General features: G+C 40.2%; 2 protein-coding genes across 6 annotated transcripts in view; both read right to left on the bottom strand.

The window, feature by feature from the left end:
• Positions 1 to 7,901, bottom strand: part of stk17a (serine/threonine kinase 17a) — a 36,477-nt gene extending 28,576 nt beyond the window's left edge. The window contains exon 1 of one of the 2 annotated variants that reach the window (XM_048174953.1): positions 7,478 to 7,901. In XM_048174953.1, the coding sequence (XP_048030910.1) occupies positions 7,478 to 7,635 (158 nt within the window). In that variant the 5' untranslated portion in view covers positions 7,636 to 7,901. The remainder of the gene's footprint in view (positions 1 to 7,477) is intronic. The other variant, XM_048174952.1, reaches the window with a different exon arrangement.
• Positions 7,902 to 8,969: 1,068 nt separating this feature from the next.
• Positions 8,970 to 25,679, bottom strand: part of LOC125258149 (E3 ubiquitin-protein ligase HECW1) — a 70,542-nt gene continuing 53,832 nt past the window's right edge. For all 4 annotated transcript variants that reach the window (XM_048175010.1, XM_048175011.1, XM_048175012.1 and 1 more), the window contains 10 exons: positions 25,538 to 25,644; positions 22,438 to 22,552; positions 22,170 to 22,283; positions 21,902 to 22,054; positions 20,650 to 20,748; positions 20,023 to 20,152; positions 18,461 to 18,607; positions 18,230 to 18,344; positions 12,248 to 12,446; positions 8,970 to 11,012 (listed from right to left, as the gene is read on the bottom strand). In XM_048175010.1, the coding sequence (XP_048030967.1) occupies positions 10,901 to 11,012; positions 12,248 to 12,446; positions 18,230 to 18,344; positions 18,461 to 18,607; positions 20,023 to 20,152; positions 20,650 to 20,748; positions 21,902 to 22,054; positions 22,170 to 22,283; positions 22,438 to 22,552; positions 25,538 to 25,644 (1,291 nt within the window). In that variant the 3' untranslated portion in view covers positions 8,970 to 10,900. The remainder of the gene's footprint in view (positions 11,013 to 12,247; positions 12,447 to 18,229; positions 18,345 to 18,460; positions 18,608 to 20,022; positions 20,153 to 20,649; positions 20,749 to 21,901; positions 22,055 to 22,169; positions 22,284 to 22,437; positions 22,553 to 25,537; positions 25,645 to 25,679) is intronic.

Here is a 25,679-nt window from a genome sequence, read left to right on the forward strand (position 1 = left end):
GATTGGTCGGCTGGAGCAGTGTGTTGTGATTGGTGTTTGGGAAATGTCCCGCCCCTTACCATAAGCGCCAGTTTCAACACACTACTAACTAACTCAAGCAGGCCCCGCCCCTTTATTCTGCGTATGAATTATTTAAATGAGGAATATTGTGAAGAAAACTCAAGATGGAGTTCAGAAACACTGATATAGAGAAGAACTGGAGCTCAAACATCAACATTACACACTAAAGAAAGATGAACATGGAGAAAAGCAGAATAGGTCCTCTTTAATATCACAATAAATATCAAAAATTACAATGCCAGTCTTTGCATAGTGTTTGCATTTCCATAAAGTTGATCTCTGCACTCTGTCGCATCCCCATTGGTCTCTGACACGAGTTTTAAAACTCTCATTAAAAATGCATGACTTTTGTTTGCTTTATTTCTTTAGATCACCGTCACTGGCAACATGACTGCAGGCTGCTTCTCATCATGAGTGATATTTAAAAAAAAATAAAAACAAGTTAAGTTTGGGATGGACTGTGCTGTGAAAGACATTATAGCTGCATTACTGACGCCGCAGCAGTTTTGTTAAAGGAGGCAGCGAAAAAAAGCTTCCAACCATGTTTCCCCCTGTGTACTTTCTGCCACGCTACACTTCACTTAATGAACGTGTTATATGAGGGCAGCGACACTTTATTTTCTGCCAAGGGAGCAAGTGTGCACTTTAGCTAAATACCAGGTTTTGCTCAGAGTTTCAGTGTTTCTCGGGGGAAAGTGCTGGTTTTCTGTGGGCTGCATTAAACAGGTCATTAGCAGCAGTCACTCCGACAGGAGCAAAAGCTCTTAAAGACAGGGAACAAAAACAACACACAAGTCCCATCAGCAAGGGTGGAAATGGCTCCCGGATTGAAAGCTGAGGCCTGTTTGTTCTGTGTCTGTGACACGGAGGAATAATGAACTCTGACATGTGACCTGAGAGATATTTTCTAAATGTTTCAGGAAAGAGCATTACCTCATCTGAAAGCCTTTACGTTGTGTTTTTAGACCCGACTATACCCTTTCAGCACCTCGCTTTTGTTAAACCCTGGTAATTATGCAGAAAACATATCTGGTTTGCTTGTGATGCCTTAAAGAGGCGGTTGATCATGATTTCACTTCTTTAACTTTAGTTAGTGTGTAATGTTGCTGTTTGATCATAAACATCATCTGCAAAGTTACGACGCTCAAAGTTCAATGCAAAGAAGACATTTTCTTTTACAGAAATCGCTTTTTAAACGGCTGGTAGGGACTGCAACGAGCTTCTTCCTGGGTTAGTGACATCACTAACCCTAAAATTTACATAAACCCCGCCCCTGAGAACACGCAACAAAGGGGGCGGGGCCATGTTGGGCTGCTTTAGAGAAGAGGAAGAGTTGTTGTAGTCGAGTGTTGTTGTCATGCCGTCATTTTACGCCGGACTGCTTCACAAACGAGGGTCAATTCAACACAAAAGATGAACATGACGGCACATGCTAGAGGATGAGTTGAATCAACTCCACAGCAACTACATCAATTTATCCACTAACCATTCAGAAACGTCTAAAAGTTGTAACTTCTTCCTGAGTCTCTCCATCAGTGTCGACTCCGGTTTGAACAATGTAAGGCTGAACACTTTCGTCATTTTGGCTGCGTGAGATTCTCCAGCTTTGTTGTTGTTGAGCTGTTAAAGCTCCGCCCTCTTCTGGAGCAGCAGCTCATTTGCATTTAAAGGGACACACACAAAAACGGCGTGTTTTTGCTCACACCCAAATAGGGGCAAATTTGACAAGCTATAATAAATGATCTGTGGGGGATTTTGAGCTGAAACTTCACATTATATCATTATATCGTTATATCACTTTCAGACCGATTTTTTTCCAGCATTGACAGCCAATCAGAATCCATCCTTGTTGCTAAGCGGTCGCCAGGATTCTATGTGAACCTATGGGAGTTTTTTGTTATGTTTTGATTTAGGGTTATGATTTCTTAGGAAAGCAATAGCACAGGCTGCACAATTTGGCATATCATTCATGTCAAAGTTGAGTACTTCAGGGCTTTGTTCTAAAAAGTTGGCAAAGTGTAGTTGGTATTTGGACTGTCGTGGGACAGGAAGTTTACACTGGCACTCGGATCATCACTGCCTCTTTCTGACACTCCAGCACTAAAAGGGCTTCAATAACAAACTTGGCTTTCACATGACATCGCCGCTACTGTTTCCATGGAGCACAGCAGATGTTGCCACTGGGCTTTTAGAGCCATACAACATGAATGGCACAGCAATGATGTCATGGTATCCCACTCGGCTGTTAGAGCCGGGATTCTCTGGGAAAGAGAACAGAAAAGACTGGGAAACACAAAGGGAGAGAAATATATAGATCACACGGCACAGATGTGTCAATCAAGCGGCAGAACTCACTCAAACCCCTGAGATTTATGAAAGAAGGGTGAGAGATTCTCAGCTGATGACACGCTGTTTAAGACCGTGGTGTCATCCGTTTTAACACTGCAAACACACCCCTCCTAAACGAGCCACCTTAATTAAAAGATAACAAGCATTCGCTGAGCTCAACACTAAAGCTGAACTGTGCAAGATATGTGTAAACAAACAAACAATCATTTTAAGCAAATTATGCCCTTAAAAATCTTTAAATTTAGTGTCTTTAGAAAAATCACAGTTTCACAGCTTTTATATGCATGAGTGCATGCATTTCATGTCTAAAATTACATCTTTTTGTAGTTTCACCAGCAAATTGTAAATGGCACACTGCCATTAACAAATCTGTGACACGGCATTAAGAAATTTGGCACGTTAGGAGCGAGAAGATAAAATGTTGCCCAAAAGTTTGAAAAATTACACTTCTCATTTTACATGGAACTCTTCCCATCAAATATCTGCAGCGCTGAATGTGTTCCCATACAGACGTTTGTTGATCTAAAGCCTTGGCCGACGTCCACACACAATGGTAGAGGACTGGTTCTGATCCGTCACGACTGGGTGTTCCCGAAGCACAGTGGCAGAGGAATGCAGTGTGGCGGCCCTGCAATTATCCACATTTGAGCATCTAAACCACAGCACTGCTCCGGTTTCACCTCGTGCACCGAGACACATCCCACGCTTTACGCTTGCAGCAGCATCTTGAAATAGTGATGCTGTGATTACTTCCAAACAAACAAACAAAACCCACTGAACTAACGCTAAACTTTTTTTTTTTTTACTTTACCGGAATGGAACGAAACTTGGTAAACGTTTAGGCACTTTCTATGTGGAAAAAGGAAAATCATGGAGATGACTCAAACAGGTTAAATGGTCCTGAAAAAAATAGTCATGGTCAAAAATGAGCACATTTGAAACGAATGGGAAGTGAGTTTCATCTAGTGGAAGCGTTTGGTACTGCAGCCAAACAAACTCTTACTGAAAGCTCATTTTTTGAGATATCAACCTCAAATCTGGAATACAACTCGTTTAGATTTATTGCTTTGATTTTCACAGTTTAAGCACAAACATGTTTTGGAAAATGCATATTTCATATAAAATGTAAAAAAAAATATAGTATTCAGTGGTGCATTTTTCATAAACTTTTATATATTTTTTTGATTTGTTTTGTTTTGCTAACTTTTCACTTCAGCAATAACCTGCTAAGTGTCTAAGACACCAAACTTCAGTCTTCAAAGCATTCAAGATTTACCATAGTTAATTTCATTTTCAGGTCTATACTCAAAAAGTGGTTAACAGGTAATAAATGTTATAATTAAATATAATTTAGTACCAAAAAATCCACTAAAAAGCATTTAAATGATGCACATATAATTGAAATAATCAAACTAAAAGCACAAATCTGATATTTCTCGTCGATACCAACAGCCTAAGCCATTTATTGATAAATGGCAGATATCAATTCTATTCTACATACTATTTTTTCCATCAATAAATAACAAAAAAAAAAAAAACACAAGACTAAAATAAGTTGTTTGTATAATGAGTGTGCACTAGGGATGCACGATATATCGGCCAATATTTGTTCATTTTTAATGTTATCATTATTGGCTCGATAAGAAAATTTGGCCGATATATTAAAACCGATAAATAATGGATTTTTCCTTCGGCTGAGACACTTCAGATGCGCACTGTCTGCCATGATGGTTTTGAATTGCTTGAAATATGATTGAAATCATTTCAAAAAGGAAAATACAGTAATTACAACATGTGCAGTGCAAGTCTGTCATATAGGCTACATAATATTATAATGAGAACATTATAATTGTGTGCTTGGGACATGACTTTTAATGGTAAAACTTTTATTTTTGTAATCAGGCTCTCAAAAATTATATAAAAATTTGCAATTAGATATTTGGGCCAATATATCGGTTATCAGCTTTCAAATATAAAGAATTATCGGTTATCGGTATCAGCCAAAATGTTCATATCAGTGCAGCTCGTGTGCACAATTAAATCTCCAATATGGACATCAAAAAACCCTCAAATAATGAAGATATTGGGCATCCCTACCTTATACCTCAATAATTTTGCACATATAAATGTGGTTACTCCTTCACTGAGTAATAGTTTGGAATCATTAGGAATCTCTGCTTTTACAAATCCTGATTCGCCCCACAATTAACAGAAGATCAAATCCATGGAATTAAGAATCAAACATGATCGCATGTGAGTTTTCTGAATGATTTACAAGTCGAACATTTCTGGCACTCTCAAATCTCTCAGTACGTCAATCAGTCTAAACCTCTTAATCCAGTCTGGAATCTACACGACTTCACTACAACTTCATTCAATGAATGGAACTAATTCACCTAAATATATGATGTGCTTCAAACACAAATTGATGTTTACATGATTCTAGATTAGCTCATCTAATTTCAGCTGTGCTTGGGTCATTAGTGCATGTATAATACAAAACTACTGTCCTAACGGTCAACGATAGTGACTCAAACCCTCATCACAGACATCAGGTACAGCAGTTGCCTCGTGCATGACTACATTTGGGCTAACTAGACTCTAAACGGCAATCCCGTCAGCATCCCTTCTGGCAGCCACCGAAATCACACACTGAACACTGTGAAATGGCCAATCACATCCCTGAAATCCTAAGCTATTCCAGTTTAACTTTGGGAAACAGATGGAGAGATTGGTAAAACATGCTTGACGTGAACTAGGCACTGATTCGTCCTTTCTCTGGCTGTAGTGTAGTTAAAGGGTGGTGGCAGACATCCAGACAGTCGTGTGTCCAAACCTCTGTCCATTAATCCTGATGTGTTTTGAAAACAAACGGATCAGATGGTCTGCTGATGCACTCTAAAAATACTGGGTTAAAAACAACCCAAGTTGGGTTAAAAATGGACAATTTTAAATGTTTGCTCAACCTGCTGGGTAGTTTTATTTAACTCAACTATTGATTAAAAATGACTGTATTGTTGCTTAAAATGAACCCAAAATATGTTGGAAATGAACATTTGTTAATAAGTTTAATAAATGTTCACCTTTTGATTATTATTGTTGCCTCTAGTAATTGTGTGTCTGATTTTAATTTACAACATATTATGGGTTTATTTTAAGCCAGACATATAATCATTATTAGGGTTGTGTAAAAAAAAAAAAAATATTGATTTCTCGATTTTAATCGATTCTCATTTTTACAAACCGATATTGATCCTTAAATCCCAAGAATCGATTAGTCTAGTCTGTTTTCAGTTGATGAATGAGCAGAATATGTAGCTCCTCCCATCCAATAAATCACAATAATCTTTGTTACTTTTGATATGAAACAAAGTCTCAGATTTCAAATGACGTCCATCTTATTTGAGATTCAAAAAATAAACACCGTTTTGGCGCTGTTTAATGTGGCGTGACAGATCGCTTTAGCGCCTCAGTTAAAGAGAAGCATGTGATCATCCTCTCCTCCGCTTTAATACCAGTTACAGCGCGAAATAAACATGAACATCTGAAGGTATGTTAAAATATACAGTACAACTTACTGAAATCTGTATCATGTCTCGTGTAATCGCTCAATCAGTGTTTCAACCTCGGAAAGACGTCAATAAAACAGCTTCAAATGTCACGTGACGTCACATTTACCTCAGAAAAACACATTCAGTGACAATAAACTCATTAGTCAGCTAGAAAAGTGCTCTAGAAAGCAACATTCAGATAAATATAGCTATGCACCGTTACATATTCATTATCATTTTTAATGTTCTTCAATATTTAATGCATGTTTGAATAAATCAGTTGACAGCCACGATTTTTTATGTTTATATTTAAAAAAACAAAACAAATTGGAGTAGAAATATGATTATGTAATTCTAAACTTTATTTATAATAAAAACATCATTGAGTGTAATTTAAGTGTTTGTGTATAAATAAGTTAATTTAACCTTCAGTATTATTACAGTAGCACCAGCTGACTCTCATGTGTAGTTTACAGCATTAGTTGAGAGATTTTTTTCCTCTAGAAAATTTGCCATGAACTGCAACTGAAATAACACAGACAAAATAATTGATATCGTAATCGAATCGAAAGCATGTGAATAGTAATCGAATCGAATCGTAAAAATTGTCTCAATACCCAGCCCTAGTAATTTTTAAACAATAGTTGGGTTAAAACAACCCAATCACTGGGTTTGTCCATTTTCAACCCAACTTGGGTTGTTTTTAATCCAGCATTTTTTAGAGTGTATTGCATGTTCAAGAGTTTGTCTGGAGAATAACACAACAGAAAAAGGAACAAACAATCTCTAGCGGTTACGCGTATTTCACACTTGAGCTTGAGTTCAAACTTCCACCCATCATGCAAAATCTACAGTAACATATTTCTGGATTAACGCTCCACCTCAATGTGGAATTAAAGCTAGTTTTGCAAAGGCGCATGCTCAAATCTTCTCGTGCTTGCATTGTAAACAGTGAAATCAGAGCCGTGTTTTCATAGCGTTGAGCTCCTACAGAGACTTGGCAAAGCAACATCCACCACCAACACTGTGCCCTGTGTGGCTAATGTAAAAACCACCGAGCCTGGCATCTGTGCCATCAGACCAGTTTCCCATCATCTGATCCAGCTTGATGCTGTGCATGCAGAAGTTTATAGGGTGTTTCATTAAATGTCTCTCACAGCAGATCATCTACAGCAAAGCAATGCCAAATCACACTTGAGAGCAGTGTAGATGCATTTTAACTCATGCAACAGTATTTTCAACAGTACCTTGATGGCATTGCATGCAATATAAGCAACAAACTACACAGAGTGTATCTGTATTACCCTGACACTTGATACAGAGAACAGAAACATTTGGCATGCAATTATTCGTGGCTTTAGCATTCATTAAAAGACCTGACAACACAATTAAAACTTTTAAATCTAAAAAACAAAACTTTTCAGTGTTAAAACTGAAGTATGTTGTATTTAAAGGCACGTGCGTCAGACAAAAACTAGTGACTGAACTGACAAACACAGGTGAGCCTCGTCTCTTACCTGCCCAGCTCTCTGCCGGGGATGACGTCATAGCGGTCGGTGAACGGCTCGCTCCTGATGGCGGTTCGGATCTCGCGCAGCAGCCCGGAGCGGTTCTGACCGGATTCACACCGAGCTCGGCTTCTGGACTCGGTCGTTCGTGGACATTCAGGAATCATAACGGCTGCTATAATCGTCAGTTTGTTCTGTTTGTGTACGTATACCTGTGTTTACCTGCAAGCCCAGTCCAACAGGTGACTCTACCTGACTTCTGTCGCTGAATGCTGACCTAACATGGACACGTGTGTGAGAGATCAGCTGCTGATAGTTTCATCTTCGGGCAGAACTTCAGCTCCAGCTCTCCTCAGCTCGACCGACTCGACTGAAGCCAAGCTGCTGCTTCTCGGACTTCAGTTGCCGGGGCAACGGGCGTGATTGACAGGCCTTTCCACCAATTACAATCGAGCACTTGCCGGTGGGCGGGAGGAGGTTGTCTTTGAATGACATTTGACCAATCAGAGATGACCAATTGATTAATTAATTAAATGATATTAAAAGATGTTAGGCTTGTTTTCTTCTCTGTGATCTGAATTTATGTGATTTATATATGGGTCAAAGACATACAAAAGTGTTTTCAAGCATCCAAACACACATCTTTAAATTGTTGTTGTTGTTTTTCAGTACATCAGAATGCTGTTTCATTTGTTTTGTTTTTTCTGAGCAAAAATTCAATATCTTACATTTTGACCTTGATTTACAGAAGGTAAATGTAATTCAGTGTAACAATCTTGTCGGATATTTACAACAAAAAATCTAAAACTAATTAATTTGACCCCAAATGCTAATTACTTGTCATTTTAAATTTTTAAACTTTGCCACTATTCTAGGTTTTGCCCATTTGTCAGCAAGAATGTTTTATTCATTTAAAATTTAGTATGCTCACTTATTCTTTTATACATTTTAATACGTACAGGTCAGAATATATGTTTCAATTTTTACATAAATTAGTATGTACGTAATTGTTACACTGAATGAATATTATTTCAGCCACATTTTGACTTTTTATTCTCACAAAACTTTTTTGAAACCTTAAAAGTTTTACTTGAATTTAATGTGCTTTCTATGTATATAAATCACTTTTTTTTTTTTTTTAATTTCTCTCAATGCAGACATCTCACATACATGTTCACCTGTTAACGAGGATGTAAAAAGGACTTTTATTCTTAAATCTAATCATGCATCTTTTAAATTCTGGGGAGTGGATTCATTCAGACATTATTATGGTTTCATTACAATAAATGTGCATCTTATTGGATCAGTTTTATTATAAGATTTTGCTCTTATTGTGGGCTATTTAAAATATGTTATCCTCTTAAAACAGTGTTTGTTGATGAGATTCTTCCAAACACTGGAGCGAGGCCCTCTAGTGCTGGAACTGTGTAAGGATGAGCCTGAACTTCAGTATTTGTGAGTGCTGGACTGAAGCAACACAATCAATACAATCAGCCTACTACAAAGTGATCGTTTATTGACATTTATGTACAACATTTTGGGGCAAAAGCAAAGTCTGTTCATGTCGAACAAATTGACGTCAGGAAATTAGGCTGATATACAGTGATTAGTATACATAAATATTTATATTTACATATTTTATTTTCATTAACAATTGAAACAATTTGCATTGCAAGTAAAGGGTTTTCATATGCAATCTCATTGAACTCAAATACAAAAAGAATATAAAATACAAAACTGGCAACAAATAAAAATGATAAAAATACATCATTATAACATCATCAACTGAGCAGTGTACAACAGCAAACGGTCAGATAGTCATTTCACAATCTCTGTCAATACGTCAAACAAGTTATGCATTTAATACACAGATTCAGTTTAAGTGGACATCCTTCCAAAGGAAGTTCAGATCCATCAGGAACACATTTAATAGATCCTGGGGAACGGTTTCATAGTAATTTACACATTATCATAAGAGCCTGCATGCATTAAATGCTCCCGACATGATGGTTGTGATTATCAGAGAGGTCGGGCTGTAAGTGTCCAACAAAAATGCAAATAAAAACACATAAAAGCACCACTTAAGATATTGCATACATATTAATAAAGAAAATCCGGTCATCTGGTTCTTGTTGCCTGTAGTTATCACCAGTAATTTTGACTCAAAGTCTGTTAGTTTTACAGTTACAATTATGAGGAACAAACCAGCTCATGTTTGTATAACTCATCAATAAATTATATTAAACATCATTAAGAAGATTTTTGTTTCATTAAACCAGGAAGGGTCTCAATAAATGTGATAAACAAAATAAATTATGCCACGAGAAATATAGTGTATGAATCCAATGTCATGATTTTATGAAGCTCATCCCTGATCCCTAAAAAAAGGATCTGGTTTTAAGAAGAGTTATTTAAACAATTAGAGAGTTATTTCTAATGTGTCCACACAGACTCTGCAGACAGAACGTTCTGATTAGCTTAGTGCTCGTGTCACTAATTTAGTTACACAATTAAGTCGCTTACATCACTGTCGAGTGAGCTTCCATGCGTGCGTCCTGCTTAAAGACTTGAGTTTGACCATTTCTACTCCAAAAACAGAATATTTTTTAATGCTATCATCAATGTGATCAAAGCAGGCATACTATATGCAGTTTAGGAATTCTATTAAAGCAAATAATATGCTGTGGTTTGGAGTTCGGCCGACGATATGAGCATGAAAGTGTTTGATCAGTGGCTGTGTTTGGAATAGCATACTACCATACTATTTATGCAGCATCTGTAACGTGCACATCTGTATGCATACATACATTCACCACAATGCACGTTATATATCTAGAGCACACTGTTTGGAGTGTTGTATTCCATAATGCAATGTGGAATAAAAAAAAAAAAATCATTTTCACACATTAAAATAACTATTTCTGATATGATAACACATGCTAAATTATTAAACATGCAGCGTGATGATGTGACAACAACATTGCATACATTACTGCACTTTAAAGTGTTTATGTTTTGCATATTGTGTAATGTTGCACACACTACAGTACCGTAATAAAATACTGGCAGTATGTAGTACAGTATTTCATAAGCAATATCTTAGCATTCCATTTCAAACACAGCCCGGCACTGAAAATCCCAGTTCACCAATCAGAAAGCAGACGTACTGATGCCTAACCAATAGAATGATAAGGAGAATCGAGTCAGTCAGTTGAATACAATAGGCTGGAGCTGGTTTTCACCATTGCATATGTTACTTTTGACCCCAAACTCCCGCAAATACAGAAAAGTACCACGTATGTTGTGTTTTAGAGCAGAAGCATGCTATTTCAAGTCATTTGAAACAAAATTCCCAGATATATTAGTTTAAAAATCTCTAAAAAGTGGATTGAGTTATTGAAAATGTATTTACAGTAATAAAAAAACATGCCTTCACTCCAGACCAAAGGTGCTGGTCTCCTCCACAGCAGTTAGAAGCTTCTCATACAGCATAGTGTACGACGGATAGGGAGGCAAATCCAGGCGGTTGAAGCATGTGTGAGCCCTGCAGGAGACAAGATACAGGGGTCAAAGGTCAAGAGGGAGATTCCATTCTGGCCTCTGAGTAAATAGGCGACATAAACACTAAATTTCTGTGAGCTGCCTTGCTGTAAAGTACAAACTTTCCCCTTCTCCGCGGTAGCAAAGCATGTGAAATTCTGTATCTGAGTGAGGCATCTGTATCCTTTCCATCACATTGCCCTTATTTAGCTTTGGCTGCTGACGCTGTGCACACACAATGACAAACGCCAAGCCGTTCTTTCCCTGACAGAGAAATATGAGCCTGTACTTTAGTGCTGACGGCGCCAGGCTTTGATCCGCAGTCCCTTCTGTTTGCCAGACGAACCGGGAGAAATGAATTTCAAGGTGAAACGCTGGATGCAAATCAGGCCTGAGTGAGCTTTTGAGCTTTCAGGATGACACTTTGTCATCTCGGTTAGCTTTATTTACAAGTCTAAACAGTATGAAAAGGCTTAAAGGGGGTTTCCTTTGCTGTTGTGATTGAACTGCGCATTGTGAACAGTGTGGAAGAACCATGGCAGGTAAACAAAACATTAAGCTTATAGAAGACCGCACAAAGAATCTGATGGTTAAAGCACTTTCTGTGTACTGCGCTCTGTGCTTTTCATTTCACGTCTCGCATTTGTTTCTATTCACATGAGAAAGAGGTATGACCATCAAATATAAACTGAAATGCAAGGATCTAAAAGCACTGCTTCATTAAGTGAGATATAATATTCTTTCCATGAAATGGCAAAAGTCGTTTGGTTTTTAATATTCAGCCCAGGTCTCTAATCTTGCACATATGCTAGTCATCTATATGGTAATGTAGTCTGACAAACTTTTAGCAAAATATGCACATTTAAAATCTTCTCGACGGACCAAAAAGATTTTAGTATGGAGATAGAGGTTAGGATCATGATTTTTTGGTTGTACTATAGCACACTGTGAGTGTATATTAGCTCTGTTCGTTGTTTGCTTGTGAGTTCTGACCCGGAAAACTGTGACACGTGACATCAGATGTGCCTCAACACACAAAAGAAAATTGCTTTCATCAAACACATTTTTCAATGTAATGGGGTCTTCAAATCAGTCCTTGATAAATCAAATACATTTTCTACCTCAGTTAGGTAGATTTTCTCCAGAAGAATTAGCTACGTCATCACGAGTTACCACATGAAGCTGTGTTTAGCAGTCATTTTTCGATTTGTGTGATGTATGTCATCTCATGCAGTATACCTTGGCAGAGAGGTAATCTTTCCCCACTTTTCAATGCAGAAGCGCCGCAGGCCGTTGCTCCCACGCAGTACTGCGAAACCCTCGTAGGGGACACTGGAAGTGCCCGTCACGAACTGCAGCAGGCGCAACCTCTGTTCATTATTGAAGTTCTCCACCGCGGCCCAGAACCAGCGCATCACAATGTGCCCATCATGGTAACCTGGAAGTTGACAGTGAAGTTAAATGTGAAGTATGAAGTTTATGTGACACTAGTGACACCTAGCAGAATTGCAAAAAATAAAGAATATTTTCAAACCACCAAGCAAATGCGTGTCGCACCTCCCCGAACATCACAGACACAGCTCTTACAGGTGCTTGTGAAGGATTGTCTCAACAGGTAAAAGAGTAGGCTACTTTCAATAAAAGGTCCAACATATTAGGAATACTTTTAGCTGTGTTGCTATGTGTCATGAGTTACTGAGTAACTAACAGTTTGTCTAGAATGAATGCAAGCATCTTGCTTATAATAAACCCATCCAACGTATCTACCTCTATATGTCTTTTCCCAAGTAATGTATCAGTCATGGTCCCTCACCATGTAAACACCATGTAAACTCCGCCTCCTACAATAGCCACGCCCCAAACTATCAGTCTGCTACAGAAGCCACGCCCCAAACTCTCAGCCTGCTACAATAGCCACGCCCCAAAATCTCAGCCTGCTACAATAGCCACGCCCCAATCTCTCAACCTGTTACAGTAGCCACACCCCAAATTCTCAGCCTGCTACAAAAGCCACACCCCAAACTCTCAACTTGTTACAGTAGCCACACCCCAAACTCTCAGCCTGCTACAATAGCCACACCCCAATCTCTCAATCTGTTACAGTAGCCACACCCCAAACTCTCAGCCTGCTACAATAGCCACACCCCAATCTCTCAGCATGCTACAACAGCCACGCCCCAATCTCTCAACCTGTTACAGTAGCCACACCCCAATCTCTCAGCCTGCTACAGTAGCCACACCCCAAACTCTCAGTCTGCTACAATAGCCACACCCTAATCCCTCAACCTGTTACAGTAGCCACACCCCAAACTCTCAGCCTGCTACAATAGCCACACCCCAATCTCTCAACCTGTTACAGTAGCCACGCCCCAATCTCTCAACCTGTTACAGTAGCCACACCCCAATCTCTCAGCCTGCTACAGTAGCCACACCCCAAACTCTCAGCCTGCTACAATAGCCACACCCCAATCTCTCAACCTGTTACAGTAGCCACACCCCAAACTCTCAGCCTGCTACAATAGCCACACCCTAATCCCTCAACCTGTTACAGTAGCCACACCCCAAACTCTCAGCCTGCTACAATAGCCACACCCCAATCTCTCAACCTGTTACAGTAGCCACACCCCAATCTCTCAACCTGTTACAGTAGCCACACCCCAAACTCTCAGCCTGCTACAATAGCCACACCCCAATCTCTCATCCTGCTACAGTAGCCACACCCCAATCTCTCAACCTGCTACAAAAGCCACACCCCAATCTCTCATCCTGCTACAGTAGCCACACCCCAATCTCTCAACCTGTTACAGTATCCACACCCCAAACTCTCAGCCTGCTACAATAGCCACACCCCAATCTCTCAACCTGTTACAGTAGCCACACCCCAAACTCTCAGCCTGCTACAATAGCCACACCCTAATCCCTCAACCTGTTACAGTAGCCACACCCCAATCTCTCAACCTGTTACAGTAGCCACGCCCCAATCTCTCAACCTGTTACAGTAGCCACACCCCAATCTCTCAGCCTGCTACAGTAGCCACACCCCAAACTCTCAGCCTGCTACAATAGCCACACCCCAATCTCTCAACCTGTTACAGTAGCCACACCCCAAACTCTCAGCCTGCTACAATAGCCAGACCCTAATCCCTCAACCTGTTACAGTAGCCACACCCCAAACTCTCAGCCTGCTACAATAGCCACACCCCAATCTCTCAACCTGTTACAGTAGCCACACCCCAATCTCTCAACCTGTTACAGTAGCCACACCCCAAACTCTCAGCCTGCTACAATAGCCACACCCCAATCTCTCATCCTGCTACAGTAGCCACACCCCAATCTCTCAACCTGCTACAAAAGCCACACCCCAATCTCTCATCCTGCTACAGTAGCCACACCCCAATCTCTCAACCTGTTACAGTATCCACACCCCAAACTCTCAGCCTGCTACAATAGCCACACCCCAATCTCTCAGCCTGCTACAAAAGCCACACCCCAATCTCTCATCCTGCTACAGTAGCCACACCCCAATCTCTCAACCTGCTACAAAAGCCACACCCCAAACTCTCAGCCTGCTACAAAAGCCACACCCCAAACTCTAAACCTGTTACAGTAGCCACACCCCAATCTCTCAACCTGTTACAGTAGCCACACCCCAATCTCTCAACCTGTTACAGTATCCACACCCCAATCTCTCAGCCTGCTACAAAAGCCACACCTCAAACTCTCAACCTGTTACAGTAGCCACACCCCAATCTCTCAGCCTGCTACAATAGCCACACCCCAATCTCTCAACCTGTTACAGTAGCCACACCCCAATCTCACAACCTGTTACAGTAGCCACACCTCAAACTCTCAGCCTGCTACAAAAGCCACACCCCAAACTCTCAGCATGTTACAACAGCCACGCCCCAATCTCTCAACCTGTTACAGTAGCCACACCCCAATCTCTCATCCTGTTACAGCAGCCACACCCCAAACTCTCAGCCTGCTACAAAAGCCACACCCCAATCTCTCATCCTGCTACAGTAGCCACACCCCAATCTCTCAACCTGCTACAAAAGCCACACCCCAAACTCTAAACCTGTTACAGTAGCCACACCCCAATCTCTCAGCCTGCTACAAAAGCCACACCCCAAACTCTCAACCTGTTACAGTATCCACACCCCAAACTCTCAGCCTGCTACAATAGCCACACCCCAATCTCACAACCTGTTACAGTAGCCACACCCCAATCTCTCAGCCTGCAACAAAAGCCACACCCCAATCTCTCAGCCTGCTACAATAGCCACACCCCAAACTCTCAACCTGTTACAGTAGCCACACCCCAATCTCTCAACCTGTTACAGTAGCCACACCCCAAACTCTCAGCCTGCTACAATAGCCACACCCCAATCTCACAACCTGTTACAGTTGCCACACCCCAATCTCTCAGCCTGCTACAAAAGCCACACCCCAAACTCTCAGCATGTTACAACAGCCACGCCCCAATCTCTCAACCTGTTACAGTAGCCACACCCCAATCTCTCATCCTGTTACAGTAGCCACGCCCCAAACTCTCAACCTGTTACAGTAGCCACACCCCAATCTCTCAGCCTGCTACAAAAGCCACACCCCAAACTCTAAACCTGTTACAGTAGCCACGCCCCAAACCCTCAGCCTGCTACAAAAGCCACACCCCAAACTCTAAACCTGTTACAGTAGCCACACCCCAATCTCTCAGCCTGCTACAAAAGCCACACCCCAAACTCTCAACCTGTTACAGTAGCCACACCCCAATCTCTCAACCTGTTACAGTATCCACACCCCAAACTCTCAGCCTGCTACAAAAGCCACACCCCAAACTCTAAACCTGTTACAGTAGCCACACCCCAATCTCTCAGCCTGCTACAAAAGCCACACCCCAAACTCTCAACCTGTTACAGTATCCACACCCCAAACTCTCAGCCTGCTACAATAGCCACACCCCAATCTCACAACCTGTTACAGTAGCCACACCCCAATCTCTCAGCCTGCAACAAAAGCCACACCCCAATCTCTCAGCCTGCTACAATAGCCACACCCCAAACTCTCAACCTGTTACAGTAGCCACACCCCAATCTCTCAACCTGTTACAGTAGCCACACCCCAAACTCTCAGCCTGCTACAATAGCCACACCCCAATCTCACAACCTGTTACAGTTGCCACACCCCAATCTCTCAGCCTGCTACAAAAGCCACACCCCAAACTCTCAGCATGTTACAACAGCCACGCCCCAATCTCTCACCTGTTACAGTAGCCACGCCACACCCCAATCTCTCAACCTGTTACAGTAGCCACACCCCAAACTCTCAACCTGTTACAGTAGCCACACCCCAATCTCTCAACCTGTTACAGTAGCCACACCCCAATCTCACAACCTGTTACAGTAGCCACACCCCAATCTCTCAACCTGTTACAGTAGCCACACCCCAATCTCTCAACCTGTTACAGTAGCCACACCCCAATCTCACAACCTGTTACAGTAGCCACACCCCAATCTCTCAGCCTGCTACAAAAGCCACACCCCAAACTCTCAGCATGTTACAACAGCCACGCACCAATCTCTCAACCTGTTACAGTAGCCACACCCCAATCTCTCAACCTGTTACAGTAGCCACACCCCAATCTCTCAACTTGTTACAGTAGCCACACCCCAATCTCACAACCTGTTACAGTAGCCACACCCCAATCTCTCAACCTGTTACAGTATCCACACCCCAATCTCTCAGCCTGCTACAAAAGCCACACCTCAAACTCTCAACCTGTTACAGTAGCCACACCCCAATCTCTCAGCCTGCTACAATAGCCACACCCCAATCTCTCAACCTGTTACAGTAGCCACACCCCAATCTCACAACCTGTTACAGTAACCACACCCCAATCTCTCAGCCTGCTACAAAAGCCACACCCCAAACTCTCAGCATGTTACAACAGCCACGCCCCAATCTCTCAACCTGTTACAGTAGCCACACCCCAATCTCTCATCCTGTTACAGCAGCCACACCCCAAACTCTCAGCCTGCTACAAAAGCCACACCCCAATCTCTCAGCCTGCTACAGCCTGCCCCAATCTCACAACCTGTTACAGTAGCCACACCCCAGATAAAGATATTGACGGATCCGAGCGGTCCGCTCTCAATGTCTAGGGGGCTCAATGTTTACACTTTTGGGGGAGATAAACTTTTGAATGACATACTTATAGTAGTCAATGAACAATAAACTAGGTTAAGAGAATGTATTTTAACATAAATAATCTTATATACTTCACATTTACCACATTTACCTTCACATAACACCAATATGTGGATGTCCAGTGCACTATCCAGCAGCGAGCTGTCTACTATAGGGGGTGATTTCAGACACAGCCCTAGTGATCCTGAATACCTTGATTAGCTGGTACAGGTTTGTTAATTTATGGTTGGAGTAATAATAGAGTAATATTAGTATGTCGCTAAACTAACAATGGCACTCTAAAAAGCATTATTATAAATACCAAAGTAGTTGGGTAAAGTAGTCCTTTTGTGATCCTTCTCAATATCGGATGAATGTAATCATTCATAGTCTTTCATAGTCTTGGACAATTTTTCTTCACTGAGCTTGACATAATGCATTCTGGGAGCACCTTCTCCACAAAGAAACTAATTCAGAATTTAGTTGAAAAAATCTCATTTAAATTAGGTAAAGTATGAGAAGAGAAGAGAATGTGTCCCACTAAAGAGGCCCTTCAGGGGTCTCTATCTGAATGTGCATAGGCTGTGCAGGAAAAGTCAACAGAAGTCTCCAGAGTTTCAAGTGAGGTCATCTCGACACTGTGAAACCACAACACCGCAGGGTTATATGAAATTCTACAGGGTTCACCCGTTACGCTTTCAATGTCAACAGCTCCGTTCTAAGTAATGAACTGCAATCTAAACAGATGGGATACTTGTTTTGGCATTTGCGGTGGGATAAAATACTATTGACCTTCCATAGTAATTCACAGCAGAGGACCTGAAAGAAAACTGAAACCACTTCAAATGGAACAAATGGTAAGCCTGAGCAATCAAGCGTCTAATCACAAATGAATACCATGTGAACATTTTTCTCCAGTAATTAATGATTTACTGGTCGTTTTGAACATTTTTGCCATTAAATTTACTTACTGTTGACAGAGTAGCTGCCACGTCATTTTATGATATTTTAAAGGCACAGTAGGCATCTGCTCACCTCCTCTATATTCTGTGTTGGATCTCCAGTCGTTCAAATCGATCTCGGCCGTCCCTGCAATGACCAGCTCCAGCTCACGGGCATCGAACACTGAAACCAGACGGGAGTCTACAACCTGCGTTGGTACAAGGAAAAGGAACATCTGACATTCAAATCCTCTGAATCTGATGAGTAAATAATCGTTCCACTAAACCGTTTTGTGTAGACTTGCTACTATTCAAGCTTACGTACCTCATAGAAACCTCTTACAAGGGCTTCAGTCTGCTGCATAACCCCCCTCTCCACCCTCCATCTAGCCATACGCTCAATGTATTCCTTCTTGTTCTTCTCTGTCACTTGGATGTTGGAGCCCCCCGACTTCAGTTCCCTCTCTGTCACCTGTCAAACGACGTAAAAGAGTTTTAAAGTGGACCTATAACGCCCCTTTCACAAGATGTAATATCAGTCTCTGGTGTCTCCAGAAAGTTTTAGCTCAAAATACCCCACAGATCATTTATTATAGCTTGTCAAATTTGCCCCTATTTGGCTGTGAGCAAAAACACGCCGTTTTTGTGTGTGTCCCTTTAAATGCAAATGAGCTGCTGCTCCTGCCCCCTTTCCAGAAGAGGGCGGAGCTTTAACAGCTCAACAATAACAAAGCTGGAGAATCTCATGCAGCCAAAATGACGAAAGTGTTCAGCCTTACATTGTTCAAACCGGAGTCAACACTGATGGAGAGACTCAGGAAGAAGTTACAACTTTTAGAATGAAACTGGACGTTTCTGAATGGTTAGTGGATAAATTGATGTAGTTGCTGTGGAGTTGATTCAACTCATCCACTAGCATGTGCCGTCATGTTCATCTTTTGTGTTGAATTGACCCTCGTTTGTGAAGCAGTCCGGCGTAAAATGACGGCATGACAACAACACTCTACTACAACAACTCTTCCTCTTCTCTAAAGCAGCCCAACATGGCCCCGCCCCCTTTGTTGTGTGTTCTCGGGGGCGGGGTTTATGTACATTTTAAGAAGAAGAAGAAGCTTGTTGTAGTCCCTACCAGCCGTTTGTTGTAGTCCTTAAACAGTGAATTCTTTAAAAGTAAATATCTCCTTTGCATTGAACTTTGAGCGTCGTAACTTTGCAGATGTTGTTTATGATCAAACATCAGCATTACACACTAACTAAAGTTAAAAAATGAAATCATAATCAACCAGCCCTTTAAGGGTTGGGACAAACCTTTGTTTCAGCAGAAATAATGTTTAACGACATGGCAGGTTACAAAGCATGGATGCACCTTCAGCAACCCATTTGTTCTACATTTCTAAAGTTAAAGTGTGTGATTCTTCCATGTTAAAATATTTATCCCAGATTAATATAAGTATCTATAAGTAAGCCAGGGTTGTCCAAACCTGCTCCTAGAGGGCCAATGGCCTGCAGAGTTTAGCTCCAACTTATCTTACTTAGTTTCTAGTGATCGCTGGTTCATATGTGTTTAATTTGGGTTAAGGCTAAACTCTGGAGGAGAGTGGCCCTCTAAGAGCAAGAATGGACACAAGTTGATCTACCAAAGAGTGTTTCTAGTCCTGAGAAACACTGGTATAAACAATGTAGTTTGGTTTGTTTGGTGACCCCGACGTGCCATCTTTTACAACTTTGGTTCAATGTGGAAAACTGGCAACAAGGTTTGGTTTGCTATAGGTAATGAAGATGCCTGAGAGCGAGATTCAACTCTCAAGTTCCTTCAGTACTGATCAATGATCATTTTCATTGCAGGCATTTTGGTAAGACGCATGAAAAAGGTGAATTATTCAGCACCTGTCCAAAGACCTCCTCGTTGACTGTGAATGTAAGATCCAGGATGTCAGTGATATCGTTGTCCTTCATCCATTGTAAGCTTTGGTGGAACTCCTCATCCAGGTATTCCAAATCGCTCAAATCTGTCACTCTACAGACCAAACAACACAGACATCCAATCAAAAGTCATCAATCTGAACTCTGCTTAAGGCTGGAATACACAACATGACGCTGCCTAGATTTTTGCCCCGATTTATGGACGAGTTGAGGCTGGTTGCCCAAAAGTCAGAGCCAGATTTGACACATTTCACAGAAAATCTCATAGTGTATGATCGGCACAGATTCCGATTTTTTAGCTTCAGACTATAGATTATATCAAACATGTTTAATATTTTGAGCCAAGTTGAATTTTTTATTTTTTTTCCCTAGAAATGAGGCGCATGTTTCTGAGTTTGTTGTGTTCATATTGACCTTAAAGTCAGCTCCTCTGTGAACCTCGGTTGTTTAGTGTACGATGCCCAGTTTTTCCCTCTGTAACCATTTACAAAGTGGGCAAGTGTATGATACGTAGTGTTTTAAATATCTATTCAGAAGTCGTGTAGTGTATTCCAGCTTTCATCTTGACACCAAAAAACCCCTGAGACTCACAGTCTGAGCAGGGCCTTGTAGAACGGCCGGGTGAAGAAAGCATCCAACAGATACTGGTGGATCAGAGCCAGACCCAAAATACGGCCACTGAAACGAAACCTGTGAGGGTCCAACAAAACACTTATTCATATTATAATGTTCTGTACATGCCCTTTTGCAGTGGTTCCCAAACTTTTTAGCGTGCAGTACCCCCTGAAGGCATTACCATCCTTCTGCGTACCCCCTCTCTTCCACTTCGACTGCAGTCACACCTTTACCATTAAGGGACAATATTTGCCCCTAAATTGATTTTCCAGTGCATATTTTTACCTTTATGAATAACTATAAAATAAATAATGTTTTAAATAAAAATGTTCAATAAAGAAATATGCAATGATGGTAAAACTAAATAAAACTTTTAAATATTAAACTAAAACCACCAGTAAGTGGCAGCAAGTCACTGTTTTTATGAGTGAGTCATTGAATCATTCATTCAGTAACGAAGCAAGTGGCTGTGAATGAATCATTGAATCATTGACTCTCACGATTCGTTCGTGTGTTGTAGTTCTGCTGTGGTTTTCGTTAGAACTATTATTTCATTGCAAAATAGAGCAAATACTGACAGTACTGTGTTTAAAATGTACGTTTTATTTTTTTTGGCCTGTTGTTTTTTTGCCTGTTGTATAATAATGTTTGCAGTCATGTGGATATTTGGGAACAATTCTTGCTCGTTATCATCATTAAATACAAGAACTCACACAACATGTACCCCCTTTTGTCACCTCACGTACCCCCAGGGGTACACACACCCCAGTTTGGGAACCACTGCCCTATTGTAATACACATTCTGCTTTTGCTACAATTTCAGGCTTTACCTTGTAGATAGGGCTTGAAAGTCAGACGCCGTGACTTAAGCCAACTTTTAAATTCAATTAAAAGTTGTGAATTTGAACACTGACATTCACCAGACGTGCCCTTAGCTTGGATAAAGTTCAAGGCAAACTTTGAGAATTTGTCTTTGTATTTAGTTTCCTGACGCTATAATTTACTCAACAAGAGGGCTGTTTTCCCTGTCAGTCAAAATGCCGAAATGAGAGGCGAAACAAAGACGTAGTGTGACCGCTTCTACATGGCTTTCTTTCCAGCTGACCAGAAGGCATGCAATTCCTCAACCACAGGCCACATCAACCCGACAACTACAAAGCTGAACTTCAAAAACATTCCAAGTCTAAGCAGCAATAATTAGGGATACAGATAGATAAGAATTCCTCACCATTCCAAATGGTTCTCTACAAATGCAGACATGGGGCTGATCTGCACCATATACGTGTCATTGGCTGAGTACTCAAACAGACCGTAGTACGGGTTAAACATCTCCTGAGACAACAGGAAAAAGAATTCCCGCGATGGGCCGCTGTAGTCCAAACTATGGAGAACATGAATGCAAGACTTTAGATGAATTAAGAGTGCAGTATGTGTGTCAATAGCATGCGTGTGAATCGTCTTCATCTGCTGCAGTAATTGTCTCACAGTGGACTCACCCTTCCTCTCCTACAAAGGTGATGTAGAGCTTGTTTCTCTGGAGCTCTTTACGTGAGTAGGCCATTACTTGATTAAAGGTGCCTTCCAGTAAGTGTTCCCTTCGGACGATGAGCCTGGATAGCACCACAGAATCAAACCATATCAAAATCAATTTAAATCATATGTCAGAGGTATCTATCTATCTATCTATCTATCTATCTATCTATCTATCTATCTATCTATCTATCTAAAGCACATTCATACTGAAAACACCACAGGCACACTTACTTTATTTTTCCTGGCCCCTGGCCATAGCCTTTACCCTCCAGCTTCCTGTAAAAATTGCGCAGTTTTGCCTCAAAGTCTCTGCGGTATGGAGCCGGCGCTCTGGCCCTCTGCAAGCCTGTCAAAATAAATAAAACCACTGCATATAATTACACACTGGTCTATACATGAACATTTCCTTATTTGAAAACGTCCTACAATTAATTAAAATGAAATAAAAGCATGTTTTCAAGAAAAGATACATGTAATACTACTAAAATTTCAAGGGCCCTCAGAGTGAAAACAACAAAGCAAATGGAGCAGGAGCGGCACCACGCTGTGAAATAATTTTACTTTGAGCTTCCTCATCAAACACTATCTATCAAAAGCGTACCGAACAGGCTCATTACACTGGTGCTATCAGCACAGCGGGACATCCGCCATGAAATTAAGTCGCTTTAACTCGAGTCTCACTGGGGTGTGAGAATATGTGATCAAGCACATGTTTGAAAGAACCGTCTTGACGTGAGGAATCACCAAGAGCAGCACTGACTGGCTCATGTTTCCATTTAAATGGGCTTTTAAAAGAAAAGCTTAGAAGTTAATATGTAGGTGTTTGTACGAATATGGTTTATTAGAATCTAAGATAATAACCTAAAAATGGTTAGATGGTGCCTGACCTTTAACATGTGAAATGTTTGTGGCTTTTAGTTTAGATTTTAGCTTTGAGGCCATCTGTATACAGGGCTGGGTTACTTTTACAATGTATTTCACTACAGATTACAAAATACATGCTTTAAAAAGTAATTTGTAACGTATTTTGTTAGATTACTTAAATTTTGTAACTTAATCTAAATACTTTAGAATACTTTGGAATACGAAGGTAATTGAGTTTTTATCTGACAATTCTGACTTTTTTCTCAGAATTGGTTATATAATGTTGCAATTGTGAGTTATAAAATCAGAATTGTGAAATATAAATTCTCAATTTTCCAGAAAAAAAAGTCAGAATTGTGAGAAATATACCAGAATTGTGAGATATAAACTCGCAATTGTGAGAAAAAAGTCTGAATTTCAAGTTTTTGTCATGCAATTCTGACTTTATAACTTGCATTTGTGAGTTTACAGTACATCTCCCAATTCTGTCTTTATAAAACGCAATTGTGAGTTTAAATCTCGCAATTCTGAGAAAAAAAAAAGTCAGAATTGTGAGATGCAAACTTAAAATTGTGAGGAAAAAAGCCAGAATTGTGAGATAAAAAGTCACAATTACCTTTTTTTACAATTACAAGGGACTCACAAACAACTATCGCAAAACATGGAATCATTCAGGTAACGACAGACCGTTAAAATTCAAGGATGTGTCAATTTTTGACTGGGGCAATTTTTATAAATTCAGTCATTTTATCTTGTGGAGTGCATGTAAACATCTGTTATGTGAAATAAGCTTATTCAGGACAGTATTAAATAAAAATAACATGCAATTTTTATTTTGTTAAAATGAATAAAATGTTGTATATTCTGCAAGGGGTATGAAACTTATGAGCAGAACTGTAGCCTTTTGCAGCGTCATAGTCAGAGAATCACCAATTGCTGTTTACATTTAATTGCCTGTCACAGTTTATATTAATGTTTAAATGAAATAAATGGTATTAAAATTCAAAGTAATCACTTTGGTAATCTAAAATACTTTTCGGATGTAACTGTAATTTAATTACAACCCATTTAACCCTCAGGGGTCTGAGGATTTCTGGGGCCCTGGAGAAGTTTTGACATGCCCGGACATTTGTGCTTTTTTCAGTTGTTCATAAACATATTAATGACAAAAGTGTCATTACACTGTATTCAGTACAAACTAGGCTACAATAATATGTGAGGAACATGTATGTACATGTTTGTGTTTTTGAAGGAATAACGTTTATGCGTGGTTATTGAAAAAACAAAAAACTTAAGTCACTGAAATAAGGCCAAAAAAATATATATTAAAACTGTGTTCACAAGGATTCTGGGTATTGGAGGTTGTAGACTAGAGTTTTTGCTTCAGAATGAAGTAAAAAATTATCCTTCCTACTCCTACATATAAAACAATAGAGAGATTTAAATTTTCTAAGACACTTTTGGTCAAGAAACACAGTATGCATGGAGGCGTGAATCATCATGAATAATGGGTGATTCTCACCTGAGAAGACAAAAGAATCACATAATAATTTTGTATAGGCCTATGTTAAATTACACTACCAGTCAAAAGATTGAACACATTGCCATTATAATGTTTTTAAAAGAAGTCTCAAGTCTCTAACCAAATAATGGTTTTCTATTTTAATATACTTTAAAATATAATGTATTTCTGTGATGCAACGCGTCTGAACATTCCTACCTCTAGGGCATTTCATATAGGCTACTATATTTGTTATATTATAGAGCCTAAATGTTGATGTGCAGTTGACAAACTATACATCATTAAAAAGATCTAAGACTCAAGCTTCACATTTTGACTCTTAAAATCTTATATTGACCATAATTTCTTAATATGCTTAAAAGCATACACATTTGGAGAAATATTGATGGATTCTCATATGTTTATATCAATTTTCTATACAGAGGAGTAATATTTATTATTCTACATTTATTGTCATCATTATGAGCGCTGGATGCTGTGTTTTTAATTCATACTTGAGCCGGAGGGCGCTCTGCCCCTTTTGTCCACAAATGCCTCAGAGTGTTAAAATGTAACTGTAATGAAATACAGTTACTCAAATTCTGTATTTTAAATATGTAACTAATTTACATGTATTTCGTTACTCCCCAACCCTGTCTGTATACTTCTTAATGGGGTCCTATTCTGCTTTTTCTCCATGTTCATCTTTCTTCAGTGTGTAAAAAGCAGAGAGTTCTTCTCTATATCAGTGTTTCTGAACTCCATCTTGAGTTTCTTCACAATATTCCTCATATAAATAATTCATGCGCAGAATAAAGGGGCGGGGCCTGCTTGAGTTAGTTAGTAGTGTGTTGAAACTGGCGCTTATGGTAAGGGGCGGGACATTTCCCAAACATGCTCGAAGCGCTCGACCAATCACAATAATTAAATAGTGTGTGATTTCCAAACCCTTGGATGTGATCATACCAGGTGAACTCTGAGGCGAGGATCCAGGAGAGCAGCGCGGAGAGAAGCTGAGGCCGGGGTGGAAGGAGTGAGATGGAATATACGACATGATCTCCTCATCAAATAGACTGCATGACGGAGAAGAAAAATATTAAAATGTACA

This window comes from Megalobrama amblycephala, linkage group LG22 (genome assembly GCF_018812025.1).
Source record: "Megalobrama amblycephala isolate DHTTF-2021 linkage group LG22, ASM1881202v1, whole genome shotgun sequence".
Taxonomy (NCBI): domain Eukaryota; kingdom Metazoa; phylum Chordata; class Actinopteri; order Cypriniformes; family Xenocyprididae; genus Megalobrama; species Megalobrama amblycephala.